The 18,488-nt window shown below is 47.2% G+C and overlaps 1 protein-coding gene across 1 annotated transcript in view; it reads left to right on the top strand.

The window, feature by feature from the left end:
* The window catches only part of ncanb (neurocan b), a 232,132-nt gene that overhangs the window by 117,732 nt on the left and 95,912 nt on the right, over positions 1-18,488 (top strand). Inside the window, exon 7 of the mRNA XM_059992388.1 lies at positions 14,036-15,913. Within this exon, the coding sequence (XP_059848371.1) occupies positions 14,036-15,913 (1,878 nt within the window). The remainder of the gene's footprint in view (positions 1-14,035; positions 15,914-18,488) is intronic.

The raw sequence follows: 18,488 nt of genomic DNA, 5'->3' as shown, positions 1-18,488 counted from the left end.
GTCCCTGGGAGAGAGTGTCTCCTGGGTGAGAGTCTCCTGGGTGAGAGTCCCCTGGGTGAGAGTGTCCCTGGGAGAGAGTGTCCCTGGGTGAGAGTGTCTCCTGGGTGAGAGTCTCCTGGGTGAGAGTCTCCTGGGTGAGAGTCTCCTGGGTGAGAGTGTCCCTGGGTGAGAGTGTCTCCTGGGTGAGAGTGTCCCTGGGAGAGAGTGTCCCTGGGAGAGAGTGTCCCTGGGTGAGAGTGTCCCTGGGTGAGAGTGTCTCCTGGGTGAGTGTCTCCTGGGTGAGAGTGTCTCCTGGGTGAGAGTCTCCCTGGGTGAGAGTGTCCCTGGGTGAGAGTGTCGCTGGGTGAGAGTGTCTCCTGGGTGAGAGTGTCTCCTGGGTGAGTGTCTCCTGGGTGAGTCTCCTGGGTGAGTGTCTCCTGGGTGAGAGTGTCCCTGGGTGAGAGTGTCTCTGGGTGAGAGTGTCTCCTGGGTGAGAGTGTCTCTGGGTGAGAGTGTCTCCTGGGTGACGGTGTCCCTGGGTGAGAGTGTCCCTGCGTGAGTGTGTTTCCTGGGTGTGAGTGTCCCTGGGTGAGAGTGTCCCTGGGTGACAGTGTCCCTGGGTGAGAGTGTCCCTGGGTGAGAGTGTCCCTGGGTGAGTGTCTCCTGGGTGACAGTGTCCCTGGGTGAGAGTGTCTCCTGGGTGAGAGTGTCTCCTGGGTGAGAGTGTCTCCTGGGTGAGTGTCTCCTGGGTGACAGTGTCCCTGGGTGAGAGTGTCTCCTGGGTGACAGTGTCCCTGGGTGAGAGTGTCTCCTGGGTGAGTGTCTCCTGGGTGAGAGTGTCTCTGGGTGAGAGTGTCTCCTGGGTGAGTGTCTCCTGGGTGAGAGTGTCTCTGGGTGAGAGTGTCTCCTGGGTGAGAGTGTCTCTGGGTGAGAGTGTCCCTGGGTGAGAGTGTCTCCTGGGTGAGCATCTCCTGGGTGAGAGTGTCTCCTGGGTGAGAGTGGCCCTGGATGATTGTCCCTGGGTGAGTGTCTCCTGGGTGAGTGTCTCCTGGGTGAGTGTTTCCTGGGTGAGAGTGTCCCTGGGTGAGTGTGTCTCCTGGGTGAGAGTGTCTCCTGGGTGAGTGTGTCTCCTGGGTGAGTGTGTCTCCTGGGTGAGAGTGTCCCTGGGTGAGTGTGTCTCCTGGGTGAGTGTGTCTCCTGGGTGAGTGTGTCTCCTGTGTGAGAGTGTCTCCTGGGTGAGAGTGTCTCCTGGGTGACAGTGTCCCTGGGTGAGAGTGTCTCCTGGGTGAGACTGTCTCCTGGGTGAGAGTGTCTCCTGGGTGAGAGTGTCTCCTGGGTGAGTGTCTCCTGGGTGAGAGTGTCTCCTGGGTGAGAGTGTCTCCTGGGTGAGTGTCTCCTGGGTGAGAGTGTCTCTGGGTGAGAGTGTCTCCTGGGTGAGTGTCTCCTGGGTGAGAGTGTCTCTGGGTGAGAGTGTCTCCTGGGTGAGAGTGTCTCCTGGGTGAGAGTGTCTCCTGGGTGAGAGTGTCTCTGGGTGAGAGTGTCCCTGGGTGAGAGTGTCTCCTGGGTGAGCATCTCCTGGGTGAGAGTGTCTCCTGGGTGAGAGTGGCCCTGGATGATTGTCCCTGGGTGAGTGTCTCCTGGGTGAGTGTCTCCTGGGTGAGTGTTTCCTGGGTGAGAGTGTCCCTGGGTGAGTGTGTCTCCTGGGTGAGAGTGTCTCCTGGGTGAGTGTGTCTCCTGGGTGAGTGTGTCTCCTGGGTGAGAGTGTCCCTGGGTGAGTGTGTCTCCTGGGTGAGTGTGTCTCCTGGGTGAGTGTGTCTCCTGTGTGAGAGTGTCTCCTGGGTGAGAGTGTCTCCTGGGTGACAGTGTCCCTGGGTGAGAGTGTCTCCTGGGTGAGAGTGTCTCCTGGGTGAGTGTCTCCTGGGTGAGTGTCTCCTGGGTGAGTGTCTCCTGAGTGAGTGATTCACTGAGTGAGTGTGTTTCCAGGGTGAGTGTGTCTCCTGGGTGAGAAAATCCCTGCGTGAGTGTGTCCCTGGGTGTGAGGGTCTCCTGGGTGAGAGTATCCCTGGGTGACGGTGTCCCTGGGTGAGAGTGTCCCTGCGTGAGTGTGTTTCATGGGTGAGAGTGTCCCTGGGTGACAGTGTCCCTGGGTGTGAGGGTCTCCTGGGTGTGAGGGTCTCCTGGGTGAGAGTATCCCTGGGTGACGGTGTCCCTGGGTGAGAGTGTCCCTGCGTGAGTGTGTTTCCTGGGTGAGAGTGTCCCTGGGTGAGAGTGTCCCTGGGTGAGAGTGTCCCTGGGTGAGAGTGTCTCCTGGGTGAGAGTCTCCAGGGTGAGAGTCTCCTGGGTGAGAGTGTCCCTGGGTGAGAGTCTCCTGGGTGAGAGTCCCCTGGGTGAGAGTGTCCCTGGGAGAGAGTGTCTCCTGGGTGAGCATCTCCTGGGTGAGAGTGTCTCCTGGGTGAGAGTGGCCCTGGATGATTGTCCCTGGGTGAGTGTCTCCTGGGTGAGTGTCTCCTGGGTGAGTGTCTCCTGGGTGAGTGTTTCCTGGGTGAGAGTGTCCCTGGGTGAGAGTGTCTCCTGGGTGAGCGTCTCCTGGGTGAGAGTGTCTCTGGGTGAGAGTGTCTCCTGGGTGAGAGTGTCTCCTGGGTGAGTGTTTCCTGGGTGAGAGTGTCCCTGGGTGAGAGTGTCCCTGGGTGAGAGTGTCCCTGGGTGACAGTGTCTCTGGGTGAGAGTGGCTCCTGGGTGTGAGTGTCCCTGGGTGAGTGTGTCCCTGGGTGTGAGTGTCTCCTGGGTGAATGTCTCCTGGGTGAGATTGTCCCTGGGTGATTTTGTCCCTGGGTGTGAGTGTCACTGGGTGAAAATGTTCCTGGGTGACAGTGTCCCTGGGTGACAGTGGCTCCTGGGTGAGAGTGGCTCCTGGGTGAGTGTCTCCTGGGTGAGAATGTCCTTGGGTGAGAGTGTCCCTGGATGAGGGACTCCGGGGTGAGAGTGGCCCCTGGGTGAGAGTGTCCCTGGGTGTGAGTGTCCCTGGGTGTGAGTGTCTCCTGGGTGAGCGTCTCCTGGGTGAGCGTCTCCTGGGTGAGCGTCTCCTGGGTGAGAGTGTCTATTGGGTGAGAGTGTCTATTGGGTGAGGGTGTCTCCTGGGTGAAAGTATCCCTGGGTGTGAGTGTCCCTGGGTGAGAGTGTCTCCTGGGTGAGTGTGAGAGTCTCCTGGGTGAGAGTGTCCCTGGGTGTGAATGTCCCTGGGCGAGAGTGTCTCCTGGGTGAGATTGTATCGAGGGTGAGCGTCTCCTGGTTGAGACTATCCCTGGGTGAGAGTCTTCTGAGTGAGAGTGTCCTTGGGTGAGCGTGTCCTTGGGTGTGAGTGTCTCCTGGGTGAGAATGTACCTGGGTGAGTTGTCCCTGGGTGAGTGAGTCTCCTGCGTGAGAGTGTCTACTGGGTTAGAGTGTCTCCTGGGTGAGTGTCCCTGTGTGAGACTCTCCCTGGGTGAGAGTGTCCCTGGGTGAGTGTCTTCTGGGTGAGACTGTCCCTGGGTGATTGTGGCCTTTAGGTGTGTCTGTCCCTGTGTGAGTGTGTCTCACTCGGTTAGTTTTTTCTCTGGGTGTGCATGTCCCCTGGGTGTGTCCCTGGTGTGTGTGTGTGTGTGTGTGTGTGTGTGTGTGTGTGTGTGTGTGTGTGTGTGTGTGTGTGTGCATGTTTGTGTGTGTGTGTTCATTCCCTGGGTGTTTGTGGCTCCTGAGTGAGTATGTCCCTGGGTTGAGTGTGTTCCCCTGGGTGTGTGTGTGTCCCTTGGTGAGTGTGTGTCCTTGGGTGTGTGTGTCCCTGGGTGCCCTTGCATGAGTGTGTCCCCTGGGTGTGTGTCCCACCAGGTGAGAGTGTCCAGCTGGGTGAGTGTGTGCCCTGAGAGTGTTTTTCCCACTGGGTGAGTGTGTCCCTGGTGCGTGTGTCCCCCTGGTGTGCGTGTCCCCTGGGTGATTTTGGCCCCTGGGTGTGTCTGTCCCTGGGTGATTGTGGCCTCTGGGTGAGTGTGCTCCCGGGTGTTGTGTTTACTACTGATCTAAGACAGTTTATACTGTAATGTGGCAGAGTGTTTTGGGGGCTGTTGGTGAGTGTGGGCCACTGAGTGAGTCTGGCTCTGAGGTGAGTGTGCACCTGGGTATTGTACTGACTACTGATCTGAAACAGCTTGTTCTCTCATGTGGCAGAGGTTTGTTCCAGGAGCTGGTCACAGTTACTAAAGTAGGATGGCAGCATGCTTGGTCGCAGACCCTTCTGGTTCAAAACAATTATTGTTTAGCATCTTTTGTGGGATTGTAAGGCACTGTTGGATATTGAGAGCATCAAGTACTGCAGGTCTGTCCCACAGGCGAGTTGCTCGACAGCAGTGGAGCTGGATTTGTTGCCCACCCTAGGAGGAAGATCCCAGAGGAGGTGTGTAGTGACTGCGCAAACCAACAAATAGTGCAAAGGATTGACTTGACATATTTCTTGTGATTGCAAGACCCTTTTGGACACTTGTCATTTAGAATGCTTTAATTTGATTTCACTGTTTCATTGGTGAGATTGACAGTGGGGGAGCCACATGGCCTTGGTTTTAGCGCAGACATCCCCTTCGGGGTGCTGGGCTCCCTGTTGCAGCCACCCCAGCAAGGAGACGCTGAATTGGTGTGGGAGAGTTTTGGAGTCCAAGCTGGGTTGGGGACTGAACTCCTCCTCACTGCTGGTGCTGGTCTCCAGTTAAGGACTGCTGTACTATCAACTTAAGAACACGACACTCAGGGATTTGGGCAATACATACACACAATACTGTGCAAAACATCCTTGACACGTAAAAAGATCTGTAAAGTAAAGATGCTTTCAAAAATAATGAAATGAAAAGTTTCTAAATATCAAAAAAATTATGATAAGAAGTAGTAAACAGTAAAACAATCAAATCAAAATTTGGTGTGATCACCCTTTGTGTTTAAAACTGCATCAGTTTTCTTAGGTATACTGTTGTGCAGTTTTATAAGAAAATCAGCTGGTAGGTTGTTCCATGCATCTTGGAGAACTTGCCACAGTTCTTTCGACTTTGACTGTATTGCTTTCTTCTATGTCTCCAGATTATCCCAGACAGCCTCGATTATGTCAAAGCCAGGGCTTTGTGGTGGTGATGCGTTCTGTATCTTGGCCCCAGACAAACAATTTTGTTTAGCTGTATTCATAGAAACATATAAAACCTACAGCACAATACAGGCCCTTTGGCCCACAAAGCTGTGCTGAACATGTGCCTACCTCATTCACAAAATGTTGGTGGAACACAGCAGGCCAGGCAGCATCTATAGGAAGAAGCACTGATGACGTCTTGGGCCAAGTCCCTTCATTGACAGTGCTTCTTCCTATAGATGCTGCCTGGCCTGCTGTGTTCCACCAGCATTTTGTGTGTGTTGTTTGAATTACCAGCACCTGCAGATTTCCTCGTGTATGCTCCCTACCTCATTGTATGTTGAAAGACAATTAAACTTGAAATTGAACTAACTCTGTCCTGAGTCTACATTTCAAAATAGGATGTCGTCTTGTGGGGGAGAGGGAGGACAGGGAAACAGTACCATCCATCCACCTGTGTACCGCACCCCTACTCCCTCTGACACCCTAGTACCAGGACAGCAGTATACAAACACAATCCTTCCACACTGGAGCTGAGTCAATAGCACAGTGGCATAGGAGTGTGATGTAAATACCAATGACAGAGATGTAGTGGGAGGGATTGGGTGCTCCATGTTCCTGGTTGTATATTATTCCAGAGGGCAGCTCGCAGAGCAGGGAGCTGTGATATAGAGGGGCTGGAGGGTGATGTGGAATCAGAAAAATGAGAAGTTCTGCAGATGCTGGAAATCCAATGCAACACTCTCAAAATTGTGGAGGAACTCAGCAGGTCAGGCAGTGTCAATGGACGGGAGTAAACAGTCGCCGTTTTGGGCTGAGACCCTTCTTCAGGACTGAAGATGTGGAATTAGTTCAGGTTGACACTGAGCACACATCCAGACAACTGGCATGTGTGGAATTGGATGTTTGTACCTTCCCAGACTACAGGAGGGGGTCCTTTCCACATGACAGACAGACATTCTTTGTCAGAAGAATTCATTTGAACAAGATAATTGAAAGATAACTCAGACTGGAGCTGAGAATTTTGCCCACAGGGGATGGCAACCTGCCAACTCAGAAATGAGAAACAGACAGATAGACATACTTTTATTCATCCCGAGGGAAATTGGGTTTTGTTACAGTCGGACCAACCAAGAATAGTGTAGAAATATAGCAATATAAAACCATAAATAATTGAATAATAATAATAAGTAAATTATGCCAAGTAGAAATAAGTCCAGGACCAGCCTATTGGCGCAGGGTGTCTGACACTCCAAGGGAGGAGTTGTAAAGTTTGATGGCTACAGGCAGGAATGACTTCCTATGACACTCAGTGTTGCATCTCGGTGGAATGAGTCTCTGGCTGAATGTACTCCTGTGCCTAACCAGTACATTAAAGAGTAGATTGGAGACATTGTCCAAGATGGCATGCAACTTGGACAGCATCCTCTTTTCCGACACCACCGTCAGAGAGCCCAGTTCCACCCCCACAACATCACTGGCCTTACGAATGAGTTTGTTGATTCTGTTGGTGTCTGCTACCCTCAGCCTGCTGCCCCAGCACACAACAGCAAACATGATAGCACTGGCCACCACAGGCTAGTAGAACATCCTCAGTATCGTCCAGCAGATGTTAAAGGACCTCAGTCTCCTCAGGAAATAGAGACGGCTTTGACCCTTCTTGTAGACAGCCTCAGTGTTCTTTGATGAGTCCTTTACAACCATTACAACATTGAAAAGGACCTTGGACAGAAAGGAGTAGAAGAATGTGGGCAGATGGGATTAGTGCAGATTGGCGTTTCTCAGAATGGACACGATGGGCCACTAGACCCGTTTCTGAGTTGGTTGAGTCACTGATTCCATGCAGATAGGCATCACAGATAAACATCTCAGTTAGCATGGACGAGGTGGGCTACTGGGCCAGTTTCTGAGCTGGTTGATTCTATGATTCTGTGAAAATTGGCTGCTCCCTGCAACTCTTTTGTGTGAATTACTTGGTGTGAAGTGTTAGGCTGGGGAGGACACACCTTATACATTCAGCTGCTATGGAGGGTCCCTTTGTCCCAGAAGTAGGTAACAAGTTTAGGGAACCTTGGATAACAAAGGTTATTGAAGGGTTGATCAGGGAAAACAGGAAGCATATGAGAGGAACACCCAAAATGCTGGAGCAACTCAGCACGTCAGGCAGCATCAATGGAGGGGAATAAACAGTTAACGTTTCAGACTGAGATACTTTCTCAGGACTGGAAAGGAAGATACAGGGGCCCTGGCAGAAATATTTAAAATGTCCTTAGCCACGGGTGCGGTGCCGGAGGATTGGAGGGTAGCTCATGTTGTTCCGTTGTTTAAAAAAGGCTCCAAAAGTAAACCAGGTGAGCCTGACATCAGTAGTAGTAAATTATTGGAAGATGTTCTGAAAGATCGGATATACAAGTATTTGGACAGCCAAGGGCTGATTAAGGATAGTCAGCATGGCTTTGTGAGTAGTAGATCATGTTTAATGAATCTTGTAGAGTTTTTTGAGGAGGTTACCAAGAAAGTAGATGAAGATGTTGTGGATGTTGTCTACGTGGACTTTAGTTAAGCCTTTGACAAGGTCCCACATGGGAGGTTAGTTCAGAAGGTTCAGACACTAGGTATCCATGGAAAGGTTGTAAACTGGACTAGAAATTGGCTGTGTGGGGGAAGATAGAGAGTGGTAGTGGATGATTGCTTCCCAGACTGGAGGTCCATGACTAGTGGTGTGCCTCAGGGATCTGTGCTGGGACCACTGTTGTTTGTTGTCTATATCAATGATCTAGATGATAATATGGTAAATTGGATCAGCAAGTTTGCTGATGACACTAAGATTGGAGGCGTTGTGGACAGCAAGGAAGGCTTTCAAAGCTTGCAGAGGGATCTGGACCAACTGGAAAAATGGGCCAGAAAATGGCAGATGGAATTTAATGCAGACAAGTGTGAGGTGTTGCATTTTGGAAAGACAATTCAAAGTAGGACATACACCATAAATGGTAGTGCAGAGGAACAAAGGGATCTGGGAGTTCAGATACATAATTCCCTGAAAGTGGTGTCACAGGTAGACAGAGTTGTAAAGAAGGCTTTTGGCATCTGGGCATTCATAGATCAAAGTATTAAGTATAGGAGTTGGGATGTTATGGTGAAGATTGAAAGAATGCAGAGAAGATTTACTAGGATGTTGCCGGGTCTTCAGGAGTTGAGTTACAGGGAAAGATTGAACAGGTTAGGACTTTACTCCTCGGAGCGTAGAAGAATGAGGGGGGATTTGATAGAGGTTTACAAAATATGAGGGGTATAGACAGAGTAAGTGCAAGTAGGCTTTTTCCACTTAGATTAGGAGAGATAAATACAAGAGGACATGCCTTTAGGGTGAAAGGGGAAAGGTTTAGGGGGAACATTAGGGGGAACTTCTTCACTCAGAGAGTGGTGGGAGTGTGGAACGAGCTGCCATCTGATGTGGTAAATGCACGCTCACTCTTAAGTTTTAAGAATAAATTGGATAGGTACATGGATGGGAGAGGTCTGGAGAGTTATGGACTTGGGTGCAGGTCAATGGGACTAGCGGAATAAAGTTTCGGCACAGACTAGAAGGGCCGAATGGCCTGTTTTCTGTGCTGTAGTGTTCTATGGTTCTATCGTTCTATCAAGCAGGCAAGGCATAGAGGTAGGGTAAAAGTGACTTGTGTGGATGGGCAAAATATTCAGCATGGATGTAAGGATTGGTTCTGTATTGTACAACTTCATGACCTCTACAACTGTCCCCTGTGGCATGGGTTATGTCCTTCCAACCTGAAAACAACCACTGGATTCCAACTCCCTTCTTTCTGTCCTTTGTATGTTTGAGCTGTTGTCTGTGCACCTGTGTTTTACGTGGCACCTTGTCAAATACTTTCTGGAAATACACGTTTCTTAGAGGTTCCTCTCGATCAACTTTGCTTGTAATATACTTGAAGAATTCTAGCAGATTTGTCAAACATGATTTACTCCAAGTAAGCAACATTGATTTGGTTTGATTATATTAAACTTCTGGAAGTGACTATTTTTTTCCCGATTGCCAATTCCAGCAAATTTCCAACAGTAGCTAATAAGCTAGCTGTCCTAAAATGCCTACTGCCTTCGCCAACTATTGTCTTCCACCCTTCTTGAACAATGGGTTCACATTTGTGGTTTTCTAGTTTGCTGGTACATTGCTAAAACTTGGTTTGTTTTTTGAAATCCTGAACCCATAACTTGATAGTCCCTGCAACCACTTTTCTTTATTTATTTGGATATAGATCATTGAGACATGGTGAGTTGTCAGCCTTTAGTTCCATTTGTTTCTTCAGTATCTTGCCCCTCAATCAGAATCAGGTTTAATATCACTGGCATATGTCATGAAATTTGTTGTTTTGCAGGAGCGGTACAACTAAAAAAACTATAAATTAAAGTAAAATATATACATAAAAATTTAAACTAGTAGTACAAAAAGAGAGCAAAAAATTGGTGGGGAGGGGTTAGTTCATTGTCCATTCCGAAATCTAATGGTAGAGGGGAAGAAACTGTTCCTAAAATGTGTGGATCTTCAGGCTCCTGTACCACCTCCTCGATGGAAGTAATTCTTTTGAAGGTGTCTTCAATGCTGGAAGGCTAGTGCCCATGATGGAGCTGGCTGAGTTTAGAACTCTCTGCACTCTCTGGATCAGTACTTTGTAGTGGCCCCTCCATAATAGATGGTAATGCAACCAGTAAGAATGCTTTCCATGGTACATCTGTAGAAATCTGCAAAAGATTTTGGCTTTATACCAAGTCTCCTCAACCTCCAAATGAAATGTAGCTGCTGTTGTGCCTTCTTTGTAATTGCATCAATATGTTGGGCCCAGTATGAATCCTTAGAGATGTTGAAATAATCTCTGAAATAATCCCAGGATCTTGAAATAATAAAAACTCACAATAATGTTTGTTACAAGTTCTTCCACTGTGTTTGAAACTATCACTGGGATATTTGCAGTTTCCATGGGAAAGACTGACACAAGGTGCTAATGGAGTAAAGGGAACTACAGGGGCATGAAAGAGCCAAAGTTGATTGGAAGGGGACACTAGCAGGGATGATGGCAGAACAACAATGGCTGGAGTTCCTGGGAGAAATTCAGAAGACACAGGAAAGGTATATCCCAAAAATGAAGAAGTATTCTGAAGGGAGAATGAGGTAACCATTGCTAACAAGGGAAGTGAAAGACAGCATAAAAGCGAAAACCAGGGCATATAATGAAGCAAAAAATATTGGGAAAGTTGAGGATTGGAAGCATTTAAAAAGCAGCAAAAGAGAGAAAAGATTAAATATGAAGGAAAGCTGGCCCCTCATGCATTATTCCCTAAAGGTTAATTTGCTGATTGAGTCAGTACTAAGGAAGGCAAATGCAATGTTAGCATTGATTTTGAGAGGACTAGAATACAAAAGCAAAGGTATAATGTTAAGCTTTTATAAGGCATTGGTCAGATCACATTTGGGGTATTATGAGCAGTTTTGGGCCACTTATCAAAGAAAAGTTGTGTTGTGTTGCAGTACATTTAGAGCAGGTTTATGAGAATGTTCCCAGGAATTAAAAGGTTAACATATGAGGAGTGTTTGATGGCTCTGCACTTGTATTTGCTGCAGTTTAGAAGAATGAGGGGGTATCTCATTGAAACCTATTGAATATTGAAAGGCTTATATGTGGAGAAGATATTCCCTTAGTGGGTGAGTCTAAGACCAGAGGGCATAGCCTCAGAATGCAAGGATGTCCCTTCAGAACAGAGATGAGAAAAATTTATTTAGCCAGAGGGTGGCGAAGCTGTGGAATTCATTTCTACAGATAGTGTGCAAGTCAAGTCACTGGGTATATTTAAGGTGGAGTTTGAAAAATTAGTAAGGTTGTTATGTGTTACAGAGAGAAGGCAGGAGAAAGGGGTTGAGGGGAATAATAAATCTGTCAAATGGCCTAATTCGGTTCATATGTCTTATGGTCTTTAGCTATTGATTTAACATTTCTGTCATTTGCTTATTTCCTGTTATTATTTCCCTGGCCTTGTTCTCCAGAGTCACCATTTGCCGTAGCCATCCTCTTCTTTTCCATGGATTCAGAGAAGCCCTCGCTGTCTGGTTTGATGTCACTTGCCAGTTTTCCCATAATCAGTTTTGTCCCTTATTAACATTTTAGTCTCTTACTGCTAGTTGAGGTAAAATTCCAGCTGTCTGGTCTACTACCAGTCCCTGTGGTGGTCATATCTACCTTCGTGTCTACCATCAGTCTCTGTAGTGTCTCAGTGTCTGTCAAACTCCCCAGTTGTCTGGTCCACCTCCAGACCTGATCACGTTGCATGCTCTTGTACATGATGTTACTTTACCTGGACCTTCTTTGTTAACCACGGATTGTCTTCTTTCTCATGGAATCTCTCTTGCTGAATGTTATGGGCCATCTGCCTTTGATCTGTCCTTGAACTGAGTTCTCCACCTTCACACCTTTGTAACTGGTCAACTGGTTGGTTATTGTCATGTGCCCCGAGGAAGAGTGAGAAACGTGGCTTTGCATAACATCCATACAGATAATTTCATTACACGGTGCATTGAAAAAGTATGAGTTAAAACAGTAAAAGAGGGCAGAATAAAGGGTCACAACTACAGAGAAAGTGGAGTGCAGGAAAGGGCCTTGACAAGTTAGATTGTGAGGCCAAGGAGTTGGTGTGTTATTTTAAAATTGTATAAGATGTTGCTGAGCCCTAATTTGGAGTATTGTGTACTATTTTGGTCACCTACCCATAGGAAAGTTGTAAATAAGATTGAAAGAGTGCAGAGAAAATTTAGAAGATGTCATCAGGACTTGAGTACCAGAGTTATAGGGAAAGGTTGAATAGGTTAGGTCTTAATTCCCTAGAGTGCAGAAGAATGAGGGGAGATTTGTTATGTTATCTAAAATTATGAGTAGCATAGATAGGTTAAATACAAATATGCTTTTAACCTGTGTTGAGGTTGTGTGAGACTAGTACTAGAAGTGAAAGATGAAATTTTGAAGGGGAACATGAGGGGGAGCTTTGTCAATCAGAGCGTAGTGAGAGTGTGTAATGAATTGCCAGTGCAAGTGGTGGATACAGATTCAGTTTCAACACTTACAAGAAATCTGGATTAGTACATGGATGGGGGGGGGGGGATGTGGAGGGTTATGGCCCACGTACAGGTCGATTGGATGAGGCAGATTAATGGTTCAGCATGGACTAGCTGGGCCGAAGGGCCTGTTTCTGTGCTGTAGTGTCCTATGACTATGACTGACCATCCTAGGGCACCATAATCTCATAAAATGGGGTAGAAGATGTCTTTGAGCCTGGTGGTATGTGCTTTCAGGGTTTTGTAGCTTCTGCCCAATAGGAGGAGGGGGAGAAGAGAGAATGTCTGGGGTCGGTGGGGTCTTTGATTATACTAGCTGCTTTACTGAGGCAGTGAGATATAAACACATAGTCCATGGAGGGGAGGCTGGTTTCCATGGTGTCCTGTTGTGTATATTTAAGCTGAGGACACTGGTTCAGGTCCAAGCATGTTCTAGCATCCTGTGGTGACTACTCTCTCAGGGATCCTTAACCACAGTATCTTTTATTAATCCTACCCATTGACGTCAAGTGTATTATCATTTAACTACATATGTGTATATAATGTATATAACCAGATGATGTATATAGAAACCAGACAATGTTTATTTGAATTAGGGTGTCAAGCACGGTAGTACACATATCACACATACATGATAACTTATGAAAGCAAGGATAAAATCTAATAATGAATTACACAAAAATAACAATCCCAAACTTACTCCACATCACTGCTCAGCACAAATCTGACTGATAAACATATCACATCCTTTTTCCCCTTTTTTACCTGTTCATTTGGAATGCCAGAATGTTATCTGGAATGGGATTTCTCTAAATTTGGTGTATGTGAGGTCTCTGGCAGCAACACTTGTACAACTGGGACGTCCTTTCACAAGTGGATTTGTGGTTTTCCTCTGAGGAAAAACTCCTCTTTGCAGAGACATACTGGCTGTGAGTTGGGGGAGCAGATGGGTGAAGGTGGGATGAAGGGGGTGAGTGAGGATAGGATTCAGTTAGATGTCAGGGTGAGGGTGGGGGGGGGGTAAGGGGTAAAATGATGGATTGATCATGAACCCAAAATGTATGTCTTGGGTAAGGAAATGGTGGCCCTTTGATCACCCCCTCTCCAAATCTCACTACATCCCTCACAGATCTCACTTCTTCCCATCCCTCTGGATCTCACTACTTCACCCCCCCACCCCCCACAGCTCTCACTACCTCCACTATATGATGTTCTCATGAACCTGTGGAATTTGGAGCTGACTCCTGACTCCTGATGGTCTGTACTGATGGGGTGTGGAGGGTAATGCTATGCTGTCATTGCGTTGGGGAGTGACGCTGATGCACTTCCTGGTGAGGAGGTGCTTCAAAGTTAGAAGTACATATATATCACCATATACAGCCATGACATTCAGTCTCTTGTGGGCATTCACAGTAAATCCAGGAGCACACTAGAATGAATGAAAGACCACACCTAGCAGGATGGACAAACAGCCAACATGCAAAAGATAACAAAATGTGCAAATGCAAAAGAAACCAAAAGGAACTAATCATAATAAATAAATATCCACAACAGGAGATGAAGAGTCCTTGAAAGTGAGTTGATAGTTTGTGTGAACAGCTCAGTGATGGGGTTAGAAGGGTTGTCGTCTGGCTCTCGGTAAGTGTATTAGCTTTCTGACTATTTCTGCGGTGTTTCTGGCTGTGTTGTGATGTTGGCAGTGCTGCGGTCTCAGACACCGAGCTAATGCAGTCAGACATGTCTGTCTCACCCTGAGATTCTAACGTTCTGGTCTGTGTCTCTCCCACTCCCCACACCCCCAGCAAGAAGAATGGAGAACGTGTCTGCAGAAGCTGACGAAGAAACCAGTGATGAGAAAATGGACGCTGCAAAAATTAAACGGGCCGGTGAGGAGGACTGGAGGGGTGGAAGCATAAAGCTACTACAGTCACTGGCGACGGTGGGAACCATCACTGGGAGTGAGGTCTCACTGACTGGTGCCGATGTCACTCCCCAAAACCGTGGCTCAGTGCTCACATCCAGTACACCCATAGAAATTGGCGTGGAAGCTTCCGGGGAGACAACTTTCAGAGAGGATCTAGAATATCTTTCAGCACTAAACCAGGGAGCTGAGATTGGCAGTAACAAAGGAAGGGAAGGTTCTCATCAGTCAATCAGCCTTGGTACAGGGGCAGTGGAGAGGCAGAGCACCAGTCTGTTCCCATTTCCAAACCTTGGTGATGAGAATCACAGCTCGGCTGATGATGAGAGGAAGATCTTATCTCTGTCTTACCTTCCATCTCCAGACAGTGTCAGCTATACCAGTGGGGAGCTCACTGACATCTTGTTCTCTCCGACTGGGCAGTCTACATTGACACATCACCCTCCAGAGGCAGTAAGTGTGTCCACAGTAACTCTGGATCTGGGTGGAAGTGATGAGGAAGGAGGCAGTGTGCAGGAGGAGCATAGCCAGGCTTTGTCTATCCAGGAGGGAAGCCACTCACAAGCTGAGGTTGTGTCAACCTTCACGAGGACCCTGGCACCACTCCCAGCTTCCGAGGAAGGACTTCATGTCACCACACTGGCAGCAGAGGAGAAGACTGAGAGTTTGATACTGCGTCCTCTGTTCTCAGGGGGAGGTGTTACCCCAGCACCAGGTGAGAGGCAGCAAAGGGTGAGAGTGAAATTGGAGCAGACATACTTGATGCAGTTAGAGCAGGAGTCGGAGACCCTGGAGGAGCTGGCTGGAAGCCAGCCTGACATGAAGGATATTCCAGATGTGTCGACCATCAGCCTTCAGTCCCTGGTTGCGATCCCTTCGGGTGAGATGGAACACGAAGCAGGTTATTTGTCCCACATGGGCTCACTGCAGGCTTCAGCTGAAAGCATGCAGGTAATGACTGAAGCCTCTATCAGAGGTAGGAGCAGTCAAATATCTACCACGGGCAGCTCAGATGCAGGATTATTGCCACACACAGAGCAACTTGCCAAGGACCTTATCACAGCCCCTGGTGGACCCACAGATCCCTCAGAGCTGCTAACTTTGTCTTCAGGTAATGGGTCTATGTTGTTAGTCCCGGGACCAACCTTGGCCACGAGGAGAAATGTTTGGCCAACCCTGACAAATGCAGAAGGAGTAATGGAGCAAATGGACACTGGGGAAACCTCTGGTATGAATCCAGCAGCCAAGTTGGAAGCTCACATTGTCAAAGAAGCAAAGGGAATGAATCAGCCAATCACAACAGAGCCCATTACTACACAGTCAGAATCCCCATCTATGTTGGTCAATCCAGCAGAGCTATTACCTGTAGCAACAAGGCTGGGCACAGTGGAAGAGGAGGGTGGGTTAATAAGTGTGGGGAGGCTGAATGCTGCTGATGAGGGCTCTGCTTTCCAAGAAGGCCCTGAGATCTTCACGTCTATGCCATTTCCCATCTTATCCTACCAGCAAGAGTCCACTCACCATGAAACCAGAGAGCCTGTGGTGGGATCAGCACCACAGCAGATCCAGGCGCAGACTTCTGAAGCCAGACAGGTATCAGCAGATGATACAGGCGAGGGCTCTACCATGCTAGAACAGACACTGACCATCAAGGATCTTCTCAACTCTGCTTCGGGGCAAGTTGCAGAGGTCTGGACAGTCACACCTGGAAACGCGAATGTCAGCGGTTCTGATGAGGATTCATTCTATGTTGGACCAGGTGAGTGGCTACCATGAGATCGCTTAATGTTTGGGCACATTAGACCCTGGCTGGAAGTCTAGGCACAGGTATTGGCACTGCACTGTGTGAAGTGTGTCCAGGCCTTGGGAGTTCAGTGTGGGCAGATTCTATACAATGGACAGGGCTTCCTATATGGGGATCCTTTCAGAGAGAAGGGGATAAATCCATGGGGATTTACTACACAGATGGGCTCACTGGTGAATGATTGGCAATTGTGTGTGGGTTTTGTAAAGTAGCTGCAATGTGCCATACTGAAGAGGTCGTTCAGCACATTGTATCTGTGCCAGGACAGCCCCTCATTAAACAAAGTGCGTATATGTCATCGCGTTCCACCCTGAGATCCACTTTCGTGCAAGCATTCACAGCAAATGCAAAGATATGCAATAGAATCAGCGAAAAACTGCACACAAAGACTGACAAATTGCAAAAGACAAACTGCAAATACAAAAAAATCCACAATTAATTAATTAGTCAATCAATCAATCAATCAATCAATTAATTAATACTGAGAACATGAGTTGAAGAGTTCTTGAAAGTGAGTCCATAGTTTGTGGAGCAAACAGGAGGAAATCTGCAGATGCTGGAAATTCAAACAACACACACAAAATGCTGGTGGAACACAGCAGGCCAGGCAGCATCTATAGGAAGAAGCGCTGTCGACGTTTTGGGCTGAGACCCTTTGTCAGGACATAGTTTGTGGAATCAGTTCAGTGTTGAGGTGAGTGAATAGACTATTCGGTCCATTGATTCTGTGCCAGGATAACCCCACATTAACCCTTTCCTATCCCCATTTACCCTGAACATTTACTTCAGGTATGGGCCTCTTATGGAGTAAAAAGATGTGCTGGCATTAGAGAGGGCTCAGAGATGGTTTGTGAGGATGATTCTTGAGATGAGGAGTGTTTGATGGCTCTGTGTCTGTGTTCACTGGATACCTATCACTTGATAGGTATATGGACAGGAAAGGAGTGGAGGGTTATGGGCTGAGTGCGGGTAGGTGGGACTAGGTGAGATTAAGAGTTCAACACAGACTAGGAGGGCCGAGATGGCCTGTTTCCGTGCTGTGATTGTTATATGGTTATATGGAGTTTAGAAGAATGAGATTATGGGAAGTGGGGGTGGAATCTCACTGAAAGGCCTACATAGAGTGTATGTGGAGAGTATGTTTCCTGTAGTGTGGGAAGTCCGAGACCAGAGGGCACAGCCTCAGAATAGAGGGACGTCCATTTAGAACAGAGATGAGAAGGAATCTCTTTAGCCAGAGGGTGGTTGATCTCTGTAATTCATTGGCAGAGACCACTTTGGAGGCCGTCATTTGAGTATACAGTGAATTCCAGGTAATTGGGCCATTGATTAATTGAGGCAGCCACTTATTTGGGACAACTCTTAAAGAACCAAACCAAATCGAGAAGATAGCCAGGATTAACTTTCTTTATTTGGGATTATATGCCACTCAATTTGGACAGAATACTGTTGCTGAACAGGTTCTAAATAGCATTAGTCACATGCACTTGTATGGCCATTAGGTACAAGACTGGGCTTCGAGCAAAGAACTTTTAAATAGTGTCAGTTGCATGTGTTTGTGTCCAAAAACCAGTGATGTTTGTTATTGATAGTTGGTGACAATTAGACAATTCAGAACTGTCTTGGTCTCTGTGGTTTCAAGCACTCAGACTCGGAGAGGCAGTGAAACAACAATACAGGGACAAGATCCAGACACAACTCTCCACCAACAACACACACAGCTTATGGCATGGTCTGCACACCATCACAGAGTTCAAAGCTAAACGCAGTGGTGTTTCCAATATCGTTGCCTCTCTCCCAGATGAGCTAAATTTTTTATGATGGCATTAACACTGAGCAGCTCCTGAAGAAAGCCACGGAAGCAACATGCACCTTGGTCATCTGAGGTTGAAGTATGCTGGTGTTTCCAATGACTGGACAGCCGCAAGGCTGCGAGACCGGACAGCGTCCCAGGGCGGATACTCAGAGTGTGCGCAGCTCAACTGGCTGGTGTGTTTGCAGACATTTTTAAGCTCTCTCTCTCCCCCCAGTGTAGAGTGCCCTCCTGTTTCAAAACATCCATCATTGTCCCTGTACCTTTCTTTCTTTTTCAATCTTTTTATTAAGTTTCATATATATAAAAAAAACATAACATAATAATGAATAGGTTATGAATACAATGGACTTGAAATTACATTGATAATAATATCCTATTAAAACATCAATAGAAACAAGTACCTTAATCAATCAAGTCTATATAACTATATATGAAAAGAAAACAAAAATAATCGTCAAAAAAGAAAAAAAAATTGAAAATAAGTGAAAGAAAATGTATGTTGATAAAAAAAAACACTAAACTAAACTAACATGGGCAATAGTAACAGTTTATAAGTATGTGATAGTGTCAGAAAAAAAACTCCGGAACTCCATACCTGAACAAGAATAAGCAGAAAGAAGGTCTAGAAAAGGTCAGATTAATTCATATGAAAATGCCGAATAAACGGTCCCCAAGTTTCCTCAAATTTGACTGATGAGTCAAAAATAGTGCTTC

The sequence above is a fragment of the Hypanus sabinus genome, chromosome 16, assembly GCF_030144855.1.
Source record: "Hypanus sabinus isolate sHypSab1 chromosome 16, sHypSab1.hap1, whole genome shotgun sequence".
Classification (NCBI taxonomy): Eukaryota; Metazoa; Chordata; class Chondrichthyes; order Myliobatiformes; family Dasyatidae; genus Hypanus; species Hypanus sabinus.
Note: the sequence above shows the minus strand (reverse complement) of the source record. Positions and strands in the feature narration are given on the sequence as shown.